Source organism: Aythya marila, assembly GCF_965140915.1.
Source record: "Aythya marila genome assembly, chromosome: 6".
NCBI lineage: Eukaryota > Metazoa > Chordata > Aves > Anseriformes > Anatidae > Aythya > Aythya marila.
In genome coordinates, this window is record NC_139047.1 from 27234307 (window position 1) to 27252869 (window position 18563).

General features: G+C 40.7%; 1 protein-coding gene across 1 annotated transcript in view; it reads left to right on the forward strand.

Annotated features, from left to right (window-relative positions):
* CNTNAP5 (contactin associated protein family member 5) overlaps nucleotides 1–18563 on the forward strand; it is a 282395-nt gene that overhangs the window by 133926 nt on the left and 129906 nt on the right. The window contains exons 5-7 of the mRNA XM_082763797.1: nucleotides 868–1071; nucleotides 3838–4022; nucleotides 7734–7877. Of these exons, the coding sequence (XP_082619923.1) occupies nucleotides 868–1071; nucleotides 3838–4022; nucleotides 7734–7877 (533 nt within the window). The remainder of the gene's footprint in view (nucleotides 1–867; nucleotides 1072–3837; nucleotides 4023–7733; nucleotides 7878–18563) is intronic.

Sequence of the window (18563 nt, forward strand, 5' to 3'; positions counted from 1 at the left end):
GTGAAGGGATAATAAAAAAAAAAAAAAAGTGGGGAAGAGGGAAGAAAATAAAAAGAAAAACAAAACAAACAAAAAAAAACCACAAGTTTACTAAAAATCTGTTTTGCTTAAAATGCCACTTTGTTATGTAAAGAGAGTACTGTATTTTGCTGCTGCCACAGGAAATTTCAATTGAAGAACTGACAGCTTGTTTCCCATCACAATGATCAGGTTTTGGAGGCTGGCTGAAGAGGAAAATATGCTTCTAATAGGATTTTTGAAGGTGTATAATCAGGTTAGATGCACAGTTTCCATGAAATCCCTTCAAAAGTTTTTTGAATTGGTATTTGGAAATTGTTGCCAGCCTAGTCAATTTGCATGCAGAAACATGGTTGATAAATGCCCATCACAATCAAGCAGCCAACCCTAGAGGCTAAGATGATGCCTATTTGGATGCAAAGGTGGATGCGGGCATGGCCAACATGCAGAAACAGCTCAACAGACACTTGTGAAGCTAGAAAAAGTGAGTGGAGTAAGAACTGAAGTGTTCGAAGTAATGAATAATATGCTGTGTGTGTTTAAGAGACAAACAACAAACATGACAAGGGATGCTCTGGAGATCTGAATACAATGGAAAGTGCCTGGCCTGCTTTAAAAAGTAAAGTAAGAAAACAAATCTTGCATGAGAACGAGGAGGAAAAGTGCAGAGGAATTCTGTTCTAGCATTCCTTATAACCTGAACAGAGAGGATTGGAAATGGATGAAATGTAATATCAGGGTCACACAGGTGCCATTACAACCTGTAGATGTACACTTTTCTACTCAATTATTTAAATATTCCCTTTCCTGATGCTGTCCCTCTTCATTTTGCCATTTTCTTTCTCCCAGAGTCAGATATTGCAGACTTCGATGGCAGAAGTTCCCTCCTCTACAGGTTCAATCAGAAGCTTATGAGCACATTCAAAGATGTGGTTTCCTTGAAGTTCAAGAGCATGCAGGGGGATGGAGTCTTATTCCATGGAGAAGGACAGCGTGGAGACTACATTACCTTAGAAATGCAGAAAGGAAAGCTCTCATTGCACATCAACCTGGGTAAGAACAGTTAGGATTATTGGTGCACATATTGCTCTAACAAGGATTGTTTCAAGTTGCTTTTATCAATGTTATTTATATTAAGCAGTATCTAGCAATTTCAGCTCAGACCAGCAACACCTGCTGTGTGCTTCAGGGAACTCAGAGTTTAAATACTGGTCAGAGAAGGTGAGAGGGGAAAGAAAAGAGAATAGACGTGACTGATGTCATGCAGGACACATGGTAGATGAGCCAAGAAGAGGCCTTGGCTCTCCTAACTAGAGATGGCCACAGTAGAGCTTGCTTAATTATTACTTTTGGTCTTTTGTTTGATGATGCATTGAAGCAGCAATATTATTTATTTTAAAAAGTTCTGCTTCTTTCACTTTTTTATTGATATTTTATTGTTGTTATTTTTAAAAACATAATTCCCAGGAAATATGGCTTGAGGCTCTAAAGGTTTATTTTTGCTGTGTCTCATTTTTTCCATTCTATGATTAGAACTTGGCAGAGAATGCAGAAATTAAATGAAAACACTCCGATCAAAACATTGTGCACATTGATATCACTTTGTTCCTGGAGATGGCTGTAATTGAGAACTGTGAATATGTGGAAGGCCTTGAGCATGTGATCACATTGGACTGCAGGAGAAGAAAGGCTGGCTTAGTTTCTCTCTGTAGAAGGGTGCTTGCTTTTCCTTGGCGAATACCCTAAAGCACTTTGATGTCAGGAGTTACTGTAGTAGGAGTGATTATTCCCTGTCTCCAAGCCTTATTGCAGAATCTTCATTAGCTTCAGCTGTGGGAGAGCCATGATATTACCTCAGCAGTTCATGCTGACTCACATTTCTCATATGTGAGAGGTTGGGCAGCAGTTTCCATGTCAGTATTGCTAGCACTTAAGTCAGGGCAGGACTTGCATTTACTGTATTTGGGTGTTTAACTTGGTGTGAAAGCCCTCGTAGCCCATCTAAATAGAAAGCTAAAACAAAAAAAAAAACTTTCCTTTTGTTAACCATGGGGTGAGGGCAAGGAGGAGATTTTCTCACCAGTGCTCTCAGTCTTAATAACTTTGAATAAATAGTCTGAGCCATTTGTGGTTCATGTACACATTGGTTATACTGCTAAAGGCTGGTTTTAATAAAAATGGGAGGTGTAACATTAAGAAATATATGGTATTTGTAGGGACAGATCTTAGACTAGCATTTCTTAGAATCATAGAATGGTTGAGATCAGAGGGGACATCCAGAAACCATCTGGTCCAAACCCCTGCTTCAGCAGGGCCGCACAGAGCAGGGTGCCCAACACCACATCCAGGCAACTTCTGAAGATCTCCAAGGAGGACACTCTACTGTCTCTCTGGGCAACCTGTGCCAGTGCTCTGTCACCCACACAGTATAGAAATGTTGCCTGGTGTATAGACAGAATCTCCTGTGTTCCAGTTTGTGCCCATTGCCTCTTGTCCTGTCACTGGGCACCACTGAAAGGAGCCTGGTTCTGTCTTCTTTGCATTTTCCCTTCAGTTATTTAGACATATTGTTAAGTTCCACCTGAAGCCCTCTTTTCCAGTTCCAGAACACTTCAGTAAGTTTGTCTAGTAAAGAAGTCATAAACTCGTGGTAACAAACTGGAGACACTAAAATAGAATTCAAGATAATTTCTTCTGCATTTTTTTTCTCCTTGTGCTTAATTTTCTTTGTTTTAAATGTTAGTAACAATTTTCCACAGCTCTCTGGGATTTCATTCTTATGTAAGCTCAGTAATTGTTTAGTCTCCAACTCCTATTTTCTTTCTTTTAATTTAGTTTGTTCATCAAATGGTAGAAATGATAAAGTAACATTTTTCTAATTAGTCATTTGAATGTTACTTGGACCAAATAACTACATCTTGAACCCCTGAATATGGGATCCTTTGACTCCATTGATTTGTTCTCCTCCTCCAAATGCTTAATGCTAGAATGAGAATATGGTATAGTTAAAAATATTATGTTAACTTCTTCCAGGGAAGAGGCTGTGTGAATGCATACTCTCAGATAAGAGTTATTTTCTTTCAACAATAGCCTCAAATTTACAGATTTTGGCTATTTCATATCCTCCGTGTCCATTCATATGTCAGAGGCAAGTATTTTGACGTGTGTCAAAATGTGCTTGCATCTTGCTTGACAGTTTTGGAGCATGTTTTCTTTCCATTCTGCTGGGATATTAATACGAAATAAAAATAAAAATAATAAAATAAAAGACACATTCCCTTTAAATGAGTCTCTCTGAAATGTTCAGACATGCAGTCAGCTGTAAAACAGAAGGGTGCTTGAAATCACCAGGGCTAGGCCCTAAATATTTGTATGATTCTTAATCTAAACTTGCAGAGATCTAGAACAGGTTTAAGGATCTCTTAGAACTGAATGAAACACTTGCAATTGTGTTGTTTCACTGACTGTGGTTCTTTTTTTTTTTTTTTTTTCCTCTGAAAATGGTCAGGTGTAATTTTCTTGCTAAAATATAAAAAACACGTAGTTGCAACTGAAATGTCTGGAGTATTTTGTTAGTGTGAATAGACAGCAGACTTTGGTGCAACTCAAAGGGAGCTCTTAAAACAGCAGGGAAAGAAAAGTGTGTATACATGCAGATATAAAAGAGAGGTCCAGAGAGTCTAAGGGAAGCTTTATGATGGGTCTGTTTCTGGGCAGGGCTCCAGTTTGCATTGCTCCTCTCTCCTCTTGAGCCCTAACCCTTGATTTAAGGGCCTGGAATTAATTCTAACATCTTATGCCTTGTCTCTGTTCCTCCAGGGGACTCCAACCTGCACTCCACTAACAGCCACACGTCCGTCACCCTGGGCAGCCTCCTAGATGACCAGCATTGGCACTCAGTTCTCATAGAGCGCTTCAACAAGCAAGTGAACTTCACGGTGGACAAGCACACTCAGCATTTCCGAACAAAGGGGGATTCAGATCACTTGGATATTGATTATGAGGTGTGTGAAGCCTTTTGGTTATAACCTGGGAGATGAGACTGAACTGGTGTAAAATGGAGAAGAGCGGGTAGAGACTATCCCCTTCTATAGGCTGCACCGATGGGCTGAGGTCAACTGCATGAAGTTCAACAAGGCCAAGTGCCGGGTCCTGCACCTGGGGCGCAATAACCCCAAGAAGAGCTACAGGCTGGGAGAGGAATGGTTGGAGAGCTGCCAGGCAGAGAAGGACCTGGGAGTGATGGTGGATAGTCAGCTGAATATGAGCCAGCAGTGTACTCAGGTGGCCAAGAAGGCCAACGGCGTCCTGGCTTGTATCAGAAGCAGTGTGACCAGCAGGGCTAGGGAGGTGATCATCCCCCTGTACTCAGCTCTGGTGAGGCCGCACCTCGAGTACTGTGTTCAGTTTTGGGCCCCTCGCTACAAGAAGGACATCGAGGTGCTTGAGCGGGTGCAGAGAAGGGCGACGAAGCTGGTGAGGGGCCTGGAGAACAAGTCCTACGAGGAGCGGCTGAGGGAGCTGGGCTTGTTCAGCCTGGAGAAGAGGAGGCTCAGGGGCGACCTTATTGCTCTCTACAGGTACCTCAAAGGAGGCTGTAGTGAGGTGGGGGTTGGTCTGTTCTCCCACATGCCTGGTGACAGGACAAGGGGAAATGGGCTTAAGTTGCACCAGGGGAGTTTTAGGTTGGATGTTAGGAAGAACTTCTTTACCAAAAGGGTTGTGAGGCATTGGAACAGGCTGCCCAGGGAAGTGGTGGAGTCACCATCCCTGGAAGTCTTCAAAAGACATTTAGATGTAGAGCTTAGGGATATAGTTTAGTGGGGACTGTTAGTGTTAGGTCAGAGGTTGGATTCGATGATCTTGAGGTCTCTTCCAACCTAGAAATTCTGTGATTCTGTGATTCCCTGTAGGAGTAGAAGACCCTGAGCAAAGCAGTCAAAATATCTTTCTGTGACTCAGATCCATTCATATCTGGGGATGTGATGCTGAGTATCTGGCTTTAGGGAGCCAGAGTTGCACAGCCAAGGAAGGATCGAGCAGAAGAAACATCTTTCCTGCCCAGCAAACCCAATGCTGGTGTGCTCCCCCACGATGAGGCCAAAGTGTGGAAAAAAAAAAAAAAAAGTGCTGTTTGTATCACTCCAGCAATTCGGTTCTTCTGGCTTGTAGTGAAAAATACCCAAAAACAAACAAACAAACAAAACCCAAAATACTCTAAACCAAACATAAATCCCCACCATTATCATCATATCTATATGCAAAACAGTTCTTCATCTTATCTGTTCCTCCTGCATATGCACACCTGCTTGCAAATTATTCATGTTAATTTTTATCCACACACACTTGTCTACCAAGTCTTGCTAGCCCATAGGGCACAGGGTTATGCTTGCACAGTCAGAGCCATCACCTTGTTCGGATGCGTTGAACTGGCATGGTTCATTGCTCTGAGATCAAAAGTTTCCTCTCTGCACTTTGGATTCATTTCTCTTGAAAGACCAATTCCCAGTGTACCTTAGTGACAAACATTGATGGCTTGGCAGTGGCAGGTGCCTGCTCTCTGCTCCTCTCATGTTCCAGCTGAATTTCCCTTCCTTACATTTCTCAAAGTGCTGAAAACAGAGTCTGTCCACCTGTTAAAATAATAAAAATATTAAAATAACAGAGGAAGTAGGAGAAAGTTCCTAACCATTCTGGAACAGCTACAGACTAAACTAGCCAGGATCAAAGCTATATCTGCTTTTAAGATGGAGTTGGGGAAAACCAAACACTTGAGTCATCAGCTTTCCTAATTCCAGAGTCATAAAATTCCTTGCTTCCTTCTGCAGGGTTGATGCCAGCTAGGGATAACTCAGGCGCCAGTGTAATTTGCAGAACATTTTTCCAGATGTTCCAAAATAGGGAGCATGGTGAAGATCTTCAACTGGTGTAAATCAGCATGTCAGCACTGACCTCTGTGGCATGTTTTCTTTGCATTTGCACTGAAATGATCTTTCAATTGAACATTACAGCAATACATTCAACTGAAAGTTTATCTCAGCACACTTTGGGGATTAAAGGCCTCACTGAGGGTAATACAACCATTAGTTTTGTAATTAAAATTATTACCAATCACCAAACAAACTGTTTTCTTAATAATGCAGTGGTATAATGAATATTGATTTTTCTTCTGGTTTTGAAACCCAGTGCAGAGTCCCTGAGTAGGAGACTTAAAGAATAGAACATGAAAGAAGGAAAGTCTGGTGCTTTAAGGAAAAACTAATGATTCTTACTGGGAAAAAACAAACAAACAAACAAACAAACAAACGAAAAACATCACTACCCACAAGCCCTCATGCCAATAACAAACCTGCAAGTGATATACGATATCAGTCTGTTCACTCTTTATTTCTATGAACTGATCAATTAATACAACTGAGGCGCAAGTTCATTAAGGACTTGTTTTCAAAGAAGTGCTGTCAAGGTTATCCAGGGAGGTTTAATTTGCTTATTTATCCTGGCTTGCTAGGTGGAGTGGGAGGAAAAATAACCCCCAAATTTCCCTTTACTTTTGTAATGATGAGCTGAGCCATTAGAAGTAGTGACAGAGGAATACGGCTGACTGCGTTCCAGCAGCCGTCAGTGTGCCTGCGGTGCCGCACAGTGCTGTGTGCCCGTGCTGCGATGGATGCAGCAGGATTGCAGCACAGCTCCCAGCACACTGGAAGCACTGAGAAGTGCGGTGGCTGCAGGATCTTTGCCCACATTGTGGGCAAAACATTTGTGATGCTGCTGGCTGTAATGGAAAAAATGGAAGTAAACAAAAAAGCAGAGGTGCCACTGCCAAGACATTGCAAAAAACAAACAAACAAACAAACAGTGAAGCTGATTAGATATGAGCTGTCTAATCTGGAAAAGGAAAATTGGCTTATCATAAGCTTTGTTTTTGTGGTGTTCAGTCTTTTTTATTGTCTTTAGGATTCTAAAGCAATTGTGTTCCAAGGATTTGGGGAACTGTACTTCCTTAGTCTCTTTGTTCTCTGGAAATTTTAGCCCTCTACTTAAGTGATGAGTTGTAATCTGCACAATACTAACTTATTTCAGTACTTAGATAACAGCATAGCATAAGTTTTGTTCACTTGTGTAAACTGCTGTACTTTTCCATTACACTGTTCATTCCCAAATACTGTGTGTAAGTCTTATAAAGCCCATGAAATTTAAGGCAAATTTAAGGCAAAACATTTGCAAGATGTAAATGGAGTAGTGTGTGTGTGTGCTACTACCCTCCGCTGGCTGAAAGCAAAACTGTTCAGATACATGGTGAGTGGAAAGGGGTAACTCTGGCTGTACACCCCGTGCTCTGTGAGCAGAAGGAATTTATTCCCCACATTGCTGTGTTTCCTGCTTGGTGACAGCCTCCAGGTCAGAGGAACCACAGGTTGGAGACCGCTTGAAAATTTGGGTGTTCCTGGTGGGGGACTGCTTATAGCAGGTTGATGAAGTGGTGTTTCATGGCACATAAAAGCTATTTCCAAATCGCAAAGCTGTCTGCAGCAGCATTTCTCCAACAGCTGCAATACTACACTGTCTGTAACTGGGCCCTGCTCTGTGCTCAGAGATGATGCTGTTGGTGTGCTGTGTCCCTGAGATAACATCCCAGCTGGCTGTATGGAGTGGGGCTCTGCTGTCTTCCTTTTGGGGTGGTAACTAAATGCAGTTCTTGTTCTTTCCAAAAGCTCAGCTTCGGAGGCATTCCTGTCCCAGGGAAACCAGGAACGTTTCAGAGGAAAAATTTCCATGGGTGCATTGAGAACCTTTATTACAATGGAGTCAATATCATTGACCTGGCAAAAAGGCGCAAACCTCAGATCTATACTGTGGTAAGAGACAATGATGTCTGCTTTCCTTCTTTACTTCCCTGTTGGTGCTGCTGAATGAACAGAGTTCAGACTTAGGTAGCTATGGGTATAATTAGCTTGTTAAAATTGTATTGCTGAGGCTAGCACCACCCAGCACTGACTACTATGGTGAGACTTGTTGAAAGATACATGTATAAATTAATATATTTCTCTGACTTTCCAAGTATATGAGAATTTGGATCAACTTTTAATTTCCTTTTCCATGATGAAGATGTGTCTTTCTGATGGCATGATAGAAGTCATAGAGAATTTTTTTATGATTCTCAGATAAAATCCTACGTTTTGAGCCATTCCCCATTACTATTGCTGAATAGTAAAACATTTTATTCTTCTGTGTGATTTGGTATTATAGAGACAAATAAATGTTTTTCTTACTAACAAAAGTATTTTCCTTTTTACCGCTCCTTATGTTTAGTGTGTTATTGGCAGTTCTGGAAAACATTGACCTGGTTCTAGTGTCTTTAAATGGGGGAGAGTGGAGTTGAAGCAAAAGGAATGTGTATGTGTGTGTGAATTACAGTCTTATCCAGCCTGCTAACATAGAGTGTACAAGTAACTTCATATCTAACAGTGTCTTAAATTACAAATATGTTTAAATATATCATGGGCAAAATAAACTACGTTTTATTTCATAGGAAAGGAGAACAGTATACTCTCATTCAGTGTTCACAAATTTTGCATAATTCAACTGTTTGTTTAGCTTGTGCCTCACTCCCACACCATATATTAATATTAAGCCTTTTGGTTAATACTGTGTCTTTGGAGAACAAGGAGGCAAAACTGCTTCTGGCTTTCTTGGCATTTTCATAGAACAGACTGAAGCTGCAACAAAGAAAGCCCGAAGTCCAAGATAAGTCCATATCTTTCCTACTGTCCCTGCCTGGGACTAAACTGAATGCACAAGGAAATGGAAAACAGAAAGCTGATAGGTGAGAGGTCCTGTACAGTGTTGTTGGCTGTTAAGACTCTGCTCCAGGATGCTCCCCTGGCTTGGGACTAAGAGACTGCTTTAATAACCTCAAGTTTGATTGTTCTGACTCAGGACTCTAAGGTACAGATCTTAGGTACTGTGTTAAATTGCTCTTCTCCTCAGCTTAGTTTTTAAGGGGAGGAAAAAGTCCGGGCCTTTTTCTTAGGTTGTTAGCTGTTTGTTTTGACAGCTTGGTAATGTGAAGACCTTCATAAAGGGGAAAAGGAAAATTTTGTAATGTGCTTTTTCTCTGTTGGGTACTGTCTGGGGGTAACATATCCCTGAGCAATGAAACTCTTTTATCACAATACTTAGAAACTCTTTTATCACAATACTTTGCCGGAAGTGCCGCGCTGGGCGGCGCCATGATTGCCGGCGGGCGGTGAGGAGGGCTGCTGCGGCATGGCGCACATCACCATCAACCAGTACCTGCAGCAGGTACAAGAAGCCATTGACAGCAGAGATGGACAATTTTGTGCAGAATTGGTATCGTTTAAACACCCTCATGTCGCAAACCCAAGGCTTCAGCTTCCATCTCCAGAGAAGTGTCAACAAGTGTTGGAACCACCGTATGATGAAATGTTTGCAGCCCACTTAAGATGTACTTACGCCATTGGAAACCATGACTTTATAGAAGCATACAAGTGCCAAACAGTTGTCATTCAATCTTTCCCATGAGCATTTCAGGCACATAAAGAAGAAAACTGGGCCTTGCCTATTATGTATGCTGTAGCCCTTGATCTTCAAATTTTTGCTAATAAAATATTTCCCCAAGCAGAGCTATAGGCTGGGAGATGAGTGGTTGGAGAGCTGCCAGGCAGAGAAGGACCTGGGAGTGATGGTGGATAGTCAGCTGAATATGAGCCAGCAGTGTGCTTAGGTGGCCAAGAAGGCCAACAGCATCCTGGCTTGCATAAGAAACAGTGTGACCAGCAGGGCTAGGGAGGTGATCATCCCCCTGTACTCGGCTCTGGTGAGGCCGCACCTCGAGTACTGTGTTCAGTTTTGAGCCCCTCGCTACAAGAAGGACATCGAGGTGCTTGAGCGGGTGCAGAGAAGGGCGACGAAGCTGGTGAGGGGCCTGGAGAACAAGTCCTACGAGGAGCAGCTGGGGCAGCTGGGCTTGTTCAGCCTGGAGAAGAGGAGGCTCAGGGGCGACCTTATTGCTCTCTACAGGTACCTCAAAGGAGGCTGTAGTGAGGTGGGGGTTGGTCTGTTCTCCCACGTGCCTGGTGACAGGATAAGGGGAAATGGGCTTAAGTTGCGCCAGAGGAGTTTTAGGTTGGATGTTAGGAAGAACTTCTTTACCGAAAGGGTTGTGAGGCATTGGAACAGGCTGCCCAGGGAAGTGGTGGAGTCACCATCCCTGGAAGTCTTCAAAAGACATTTAGATGTAGAGCTTATGGAAATGGTTTAGTGGGGACTCTTAGTGTTAGGTCAGAGGTTGGACTCGATGATCTTGAGGTCTCTTCCAACCTAGAAATTCTGTGATTCTGTGATTAGTTCAGCCAATTCTAGATTGAAGGTCTAGGAATCTTGCTTCTCTGGTCAATTTAAAGTAAAGGGGAAGTGCCCCCATCCTTCGATCTCCCTCACAGAAGTGATGATTTTAAAGAAAATGTTTTAATATGCTGGCTGCTCCACTGCATTTTGCAAGGTCTGTGAGCTGTTATGTTCTGTGTCTGTGACAGTTTGTTTACACACAATACATAAAAACGTTGCCACGAATGTCTCATGTTCTTGTCTGAACATCCTTCTATGGCAAACAGATCCTGCAAGTCTGGTGTCTTCCAATATTCTTTCCATCACAACAATTTATCTCTTCTGGCACTTTTCAGGTACTTCCAGCCATCACAGATTGATCTCCCTCTCCCGTCCTCCTGCTCTTCTCGACCCCTTAGCAATTTACTTACTCAATTAAAATAATTTGTTCTTGTTAAATGTAGTCTTTTGTCTGCCAGATTTCCTTTGCACTAAATGCTTTTACTCCAAGTTCATTGAGGTTTTCAAGCAACAATCCATATCCCCAGGGAGCTACAAGCTTCTCCGCCTTGTGTCTCTGTAGTTGCTAAGGTTTTCTGGAGTGGAAATGCAATGAAAGGAACAGCATAGAAGTTGAATTAAATATATCAGGTGCTTTGAATCGCTTCTTCTAACAACCTGTTGTGTACTTATGTTTTGTCCCCTCAAGCTGGAGATCACCAAAGAAGGTTCTGCATGGTTAGTCCCCATAATATCTTTGTCCCTAAGAAAAGGTATTTGAGGACAACTGACCAATTTCAGATTAATGCTCAGAGACATTTTTTGCCTTCAAAATGGAAGCAGCCTTCAACATTCAGTCTCTGTTTCATTCTTTGTCCATTTGGGAACATTGACACAGTCAGTGAGCCAAACTTATGGGTTATCATACCCACCAATTTTTGTTTGTTTGTTTTACTGTTGACATCTTTCACAGAATTAGGAGAATGATAAATCAGTTTTAGAGGTATACATTTTTCTCTTATGAAGAAGTTCTTCACCCATATAAATAATGGTCTCACATCAGCTACATTTAAAGTCAGAGGAAGAAACTACAGGTTGTCAGTGACAGAGTACTGCTCTGTGTCATACTCATGGGTGGTGGATGTGATTATCATTCTGCCTGTTCTTTTCTATAACTCATTTGCAGTTGTCAGACTTGCAATAAATCCCCTTGAGAAAACATCTCAAGATAATGAGGCAGACTGTTTCTTTTGAACTGGAATTTGCCTTCAGAATTTCCTTTTTGTATTGTCTGAAGTTTAACCCTTCTATGGCCCTATTTGGCTAGGCTGTCTGTATTCCCCCTGGGTTTCTTCTGTCCCTAATGGCATGTTGTAGGGTTTTGTTTTGTTTTGTTTTACTTGTTTGTTTTTTCCCCTTCCCTAGGTCCTTTTGTGGCGAAATAGCAGAAGACCTTTTATTTACTCTCTAAGTGGTTACTGGTTTTAATTGCAAGAGGTTTTTAGAAGTTAAATTTCTGTAATTACCAATGTTGTGGTCCTAGGGTTACACCCTTGGGGAGCCTTTGCAAAAGCTTTAAAATAAAATTTCAATACCTTTCCTATTACTAGCTGCATGTAGGTTCTCACCACAAAAACAAACAAACAAACAAACAAAAAATTCCCATTATGACGAATTGTACAGCTTTCATTCATTCTTCCTGAGCCAGTAGTTAGGGGCAGGAAAATATGATAAAAGGTGCACATTTACAAGAAATAAAAGGCAGTTCTTCACAGAAGGATATTTGAGCTCTTAATATCTGAGATGTTGAAGTCCCTGTTGAAGGATTTTGTGCATGTTAAGGGTAGATGCAGATTTAGGAGGAGACTGGACAAGGTCTAGCAAGAGCAATCCATTAAGGAATTCCAATACTAAGTATGTGGAAATTATTTCTGGCTGAGGGATTAGTTCAGTGGAAAGGCTCAGAGACTACTAGCAGGAAATATAGGGTATGTGTTTGTTGTTCTAGTACTCTTCTGCAAACAACTTTCTATAGGCATTAGTAAAGGCAAGATGGACCTTAGGTCCCAGTACAGCTGGGTATGTGAGGGTACAGAATTAGTTTTAAGATGATGCTCGCACAAGTGTCTGGTACCACTTGGCAGAGGGCTGGAGGGAAACCCCGGGTTCATACAGATCTTACAGCTGAGAGTGGGTGAAGTTAAGTAGCTGTAACTCTGTACTAAATCCAGGATACTCTGTCAGAGCCCTCTGGCCACTAGTGTCTACCTATAGCTCTATTCGGATTGTACCTTTAGAAACTGCTCTAATGTGAAGATCTGTGACCAGGGTTTAAGACTTTTCCTGTCTCAATTATTTTTGATGTCAAAATAGGAAGTTGTCTAGCTGAAGGAAAGAAATAAAGAGGTCATTAAAAACTGCAGTTTTGATCTTCTCAATGCTCCACCCTACATATTCGCTAAAATTGTGGAAAATGTTATCCCATTTTTTCTTCCATTACCTTCGCTTAATATGAATTGGAGCTATATTTTTATTTAGCAGACTAAACCCTACACTGACTTGAGAGGAGTGCAAGATATTTGAAAAGCAGAAGTTGTCAGCTCTCAGATATGCTTGAATTTCTACATCAGCCTTCCATGTTGAATCTGGGACTGACAATTCAGCATGGCAAGGGATGTGATGACATGTAAATGCATCACTGTGGTGCCTCAGGGAAATAACCAATTGCCAGCATCAAAGAGCAAAGAAAGATACCTAGTGACAGAAGAATGTAAACTAATAATTCATTCCCTTTATAGAGAATCCAAACATGCTATTTTATTAAGCTGATTTGAGATACCTTCATCTTGAGAAGAGTTTGCTTGTCTACGCACGTCTTCTTCAACCAAAGTGCTCTTGTAAGTGTTGATATATCTATGAATATCAGGCTGGTAATTCAGGAAGGCTTCTACTAGGGTTTGGAGAACCAGGAATTAGATATATAAGACATTTTTTTTTTCTTGTTTAGTTTTTCATCTGTAACTAGACTATAGGAAATATATATTAAAAAAACAAACAAACAAACAAACAAAAAAACAACAACAACAACAAAAAACACTGTTTGCAGACCTTTTTTACAACTTCCTGTAAGTCTAAGTTGAATTTACTTATTTATTTTAAATAAATCCAATTATTTGATGAAAGTGCATATGTCACATGCACGTTAAAAAAAAAAGAACAACTGAATTTGCTGTTCTTTTGACAAGGTGGATGAACTCAGATTCCCGGAATATTTGGTTCCTGTAAAAAATATCTTTTTATGCTTTCTTTTGTCTTTTTACCTGCTCTCCCAGTCTTCAGATGAGTCTCTTTCACATCATATCAGCAGTATAGAACAGCAAGAAAGTCTGTGTAAATAGCATTCATTTTAAGGTCCCATTTTATTGTTGCTGAATGGTGTAACAAGATTGCTTTGAAAGAAATTAAGTGTGTCACCTCAATCAAGGCCTTGAAATAAATTCTATTTATATGACAATTTTCCCATTGATTTCACTTGGCTTTGTCTACAATTCTAAAGACTTTTTATTCTGTAAATATTTAATCCATCATCTGGCTGCAATAATAAACTCTCCTTCTTGATAAAAAGGTTTCTTTGTTTTAGGATTTTGATAGTTGTGATGACCACAAGAGAAACGAGTCTTTCAGGGAGAGATACTATATTTTTATAACACTAGTTGACATATGCAGAAAAAATGACAAAGTTTTGAACAATCAAGGCCTTTTGAAGGTATCAGCCTTCAGCAAATTACAGGTTAGAAACAATTCTTCAGAGTTTAATTTATCACATTATGTAGATAGTCAAATTGAGTGAATAGGGTGGTTAGTTCCTGCTGAGCAGAGGAGGATGTTTCAAGAAGGGATAAGGCAGTTAGTCCCTGTAGGAAAGCAAGAGAGATGGCTAATTATTGTCATAGGAGTTAGCAAGTGGTAAAGAAAGTGGTGGTGGTAATGTAATTTATTCCAAAGTTTTAAATGTCGGCTTTTTTGAGGTCTTATTCCAATTGGTAAGGCCCAGGGAACTGCCTGGTATTTGGCTGCCTGGAAAAAAGGAAATGGGCAAGCTGATGCCCATTGGTCAGGGCCCTGGAGTACAGGCAATTCATACCAACCATTGCGACTTGTGTTCTGCTATGACACACAAATGACTGGAGTTTAAAATGGGAAAATCTAATAAAGAAAACTACCAACAATAATAATAATGAAAGCTGATCAGAATTGCTTTCTATGCATTTTTCTATTTTGATGTAGATGTAGCTCTGTTTTAATAATACTGCTACTAAAAAAAATAAAAATCTCCTTGCTTCTGTGTTTTGTACCAGGTAATAAAACCTAATAAGATGTAGATCAGCTTACCCTGAACTGGAACAAAAAAATGTGTTTGAATTGTGCTAATTTTGCCAGTTTAATTTAAGAAATCTATCTTAGTCACTTCTGGCAAGGTGAATTTGAAAGGCTGGCTTCATTCCTGCTTGTTGTTCAAAGGAGAGAGAATATTAAGTGATCTATATTTTGTTTGCTTTTCCTTCTATACACTTTTCCTCCTTTTCCTGTCTCTTTCTAGCTAAAATGATGTATAATTTTTCCAAAGCAACTCTATATTTGCTCTCATCTTTTGCCAGCAACACTTAGCTATTCTATCATATAATGAAACATTAATGTACAGTTACTACTGGCATAAAGATGGTCAGATCCTTTGTTCCACTGCTGTTCAGTGACCTAGTCAGCTTAAGAATGTAAGATAAAGAATATCCAGAAATGTCTAGTCATGCATCTCATCCTTGGTTCTGCCACAGTCACAATGTTTCATTTTTTTGTTAAATGTTTTTTGTTTTTGTTTTCTCTACATAGGAACATTATATAATGAAAAGTTAGTAGGATATAGCCTTTTATTGACACACATGATACCTAGGGTGAATGAAGGTGGGAATTCTCTATCATAAGGGTGATTGATACATGGAGGTGTTAATTTCAGTGAAACTTGGTCCATGAAAGCTTTCATGTTTCCATAATGAAATTTAGAGCACAGAAAGAGAAACCCACACCACTATAGGAACTTCTCTGAAAGTCTGAGCTTCTCTGTTGGGATGAACTACTCCGTCATTCAGAGAACAGATCTTAATTTAAGTAACAACATGCATCTTGGTGCTACCATATCACATTTGAAAACAGTTTGCAGTGGCATGCGAGTAGGCTAGAGCTGGTATCTCAGTTTGATTTGCTTTTTGTTCAGTGCTTAGCAGTGTTTTGACTTGAAAAGCTTTTAAAACCAATGTAAGTCTCAATGTAAGCCTCTGCCTGAGGTAGTTAATTTAAAGACAAGCTTTGAAAGCACATCCCCCATTCTTGAAATCCAGTTACCCATAGTTGAATGAGTCTTTCATCTTACCCTTTTAAATTTGCATCAGTGATCACCTTTTTCTTCTATTACTCTCTTTACAAATCCATCTGCAACCTCATACTCTTTGCAGCCAGTAGACCTTCGGTTTCCAACCTGGAGGTATTCTTGCCAGTTTATCCTCATTTGTATCTCAGCCAGGGCTGGGATTTTAGTTCCCTTACCTGTCATATGAAATATTCCTTTCTAACCCTCTGCAGAAAACAAGATAACCTTTTTATTGGATAGTATCCACAGAATGATTAATGAGGAAGGTAAGTGCCCATTTGATGCTCTAACCTGCGGGTAGAATGAGAGCTCAGAAATACTCATTTATTGTTCTTCCTGTTCAAGCTGTGATCTTGGCCTGTATCCTTTGGTAGGCTAAATGTTGAGGATTTCAGTTCAGCTGTCAATTTGAAAAATTTTCCAAGCACATATTACTTTTGATTAGTACTCCATCAGAGAAAGGTGGATGTGTAAGAAACTTGTTTCCAATTGCCCTGGTTGTGTTGTAGCAGTCTTTTGTCTTCATTCAACAGTACATAATACTAAATGAAGAAAGGATAGAAAAGGCTGAAATGGTTCATTAAGATTATACAAGTTTTATTGAAGTCCTACAGAAGTCACTAGATAGGCTCCAGTCAGTTTCAGATCAGGCTTATGGCTCAGAGGGTCGTCTTTGTAATCCACTTTTATCTTCATCACTTAGCAACTGTGTTCTTTTGTCCTTTTTTTAATAGGAGAGGTTCTGATTCTTCCTTAAACAGCTGTAACATACTGTTTCCTGTTCATTCCACAGCATGCTTAGAAAAGAACAACCTCTGCAACCATACAGGTCCTGCAGAAATCTGGGGTTGATTGCACTCTTGTCTTAAAAGTCCATTCTTGAATGTCATGGCAGTCATTGAACAAATTGTGAATATCTCCATTTAATTTATAGGTTCAGAAGGTTTCTTGTGTAAGAATAGTAACTCTTTTGGAAAGATTTCACTGCTTATTAGAGGAGTCATTAATCAGTCTGGAGATGTTGGACTCAATGGAATTCTCAAATGCCACATGATAGCTGGAGTTCCCAGCAGCTGAGTAGAGCTGATCATCTTCTTTATTTTCTCTAGGGGTTAGAATCTTCTTATCCCATTTCCTAGCCAATGAACATTTACTTTTCAGTTAAATGAGGTTCAATTATAAAATCAAGTGTCTGCCAGAAATCTTGCACGTACCCTGGAGAATTCCAGAACTGCTTCCAATTAAAGGAAATGCTCCTGATCAGAGAGGGAACTGCTTACTTTTCTGACAAGGCTTGCTGCAATAATTTGAGAATACCATTCAAGGCAAATTGAATAGTTTTTCTTATAGGAACCTATCCCACTTTGGTGAATGAAAAATTTTCAAAATAATCTGCTAGGATTTTCAAAATAATCTTCCAGGAAGTTAGAATTATAGAATGGGTTCTGTTGGAAGGGACCTTTTAAGACAACCTAGTTCATGGTAGGGCACTGGATCAGGCTCCCCAGGGAAGTGGTCACAGCACTAAGCCTGCCAAAGTTCAAGAAGTGTTTGGGCAATGCTCTCAGACATGGTTTGATTTTGGGGTGGTCTTGTGTGGAGACAGGAGCTGGACTTCATGATCCTTGTGAGTCCCTTCCACATAAGGATATTCTATGATTCTTCCTTGTTTCCCCAGTGAGCTGGCTGAGGGGACCCTCATGATGGCATCCTAAGCTGCAGGTGAATGGAGATGATGGCTGCTGGCCTACTGGCAGAGTGCTCTGCCCTTCTTGTGTGGAAACTGCTGTGCCACTCCTGGCTGCTAATGCTCCCCAGGGGCCTGTTCTACATGGCTTCCTGTAGCCTGAACCAGCTGTATGCCCAGCTGGCACTGCCCAGCTCTCATGAGATTGGTCACCTGCAGCTGCTGCCTACATGCACAGAGCTTGAGGGTGTCTGGGCCTGGAAGCTCCTGTCAAGCAACCCCAGAGACCTTGCAGGCCTGGCACTCTTCTTAGCAGGCTGCAACTGTACACAGAATATTGCAACAAACCCTTTAAGCTTTCCCACCTGCTTGTTCTTGTGGCAGGTGGGATCACACCTGCACTGTCTCTTTGTACTCAACAGAGAGGCTACAGTGCATAAAGTCTCTGCTGTCTGAACATGGGGGGGAGAGCATAGGTCCTGCCTGTATGTCCCAACAGAGACAATGGGTTCACTCCATGCTCTTGCTTGCAGCTCAAGTCCTAGTACACTCTTTCTGTATGGATCCCAGGTGGCATGCTACTGCAGATGACTGAAGAGTGTTGCTGAGTTTTTGAAAGGGTTTAGGACTAGTTGCATATGTTAAGAACCTTATATCAAAAAGAGGTGGAAACTTAGCCTTATGTTTGAGCCCATGCACGTGCATCAGGGATAACTTGGTTTAAAACTGATGATGTTACTGCAAACAGCTGAAGTGATATTGACAACACAATGTCTCTACTACCTTATTTTAAGGTTGTCTGAAAGTTTATTGTGCATTGCAAACACTTTTTTTTTTTATCTCAGCATTCACCTTCTTTGGCACCATTAAGTCAGTCTAGTTATAGTTTGTTCTGTTAGTATGTAAAATCTGCAAAGAACTTTGAGACAAAAATCTTGTCTGAATTTTGCAAATCCTTCCCTCTACAGTCTTGCATTTTGTTACAGCCTCCCACTGCTACTGAAGCAAATTAGATACTTGAGTGCAGACTCAGTTTGAAATTTCCTCCAAGCTCCACTGTTATGTATTTATAAGATCTATAAATGT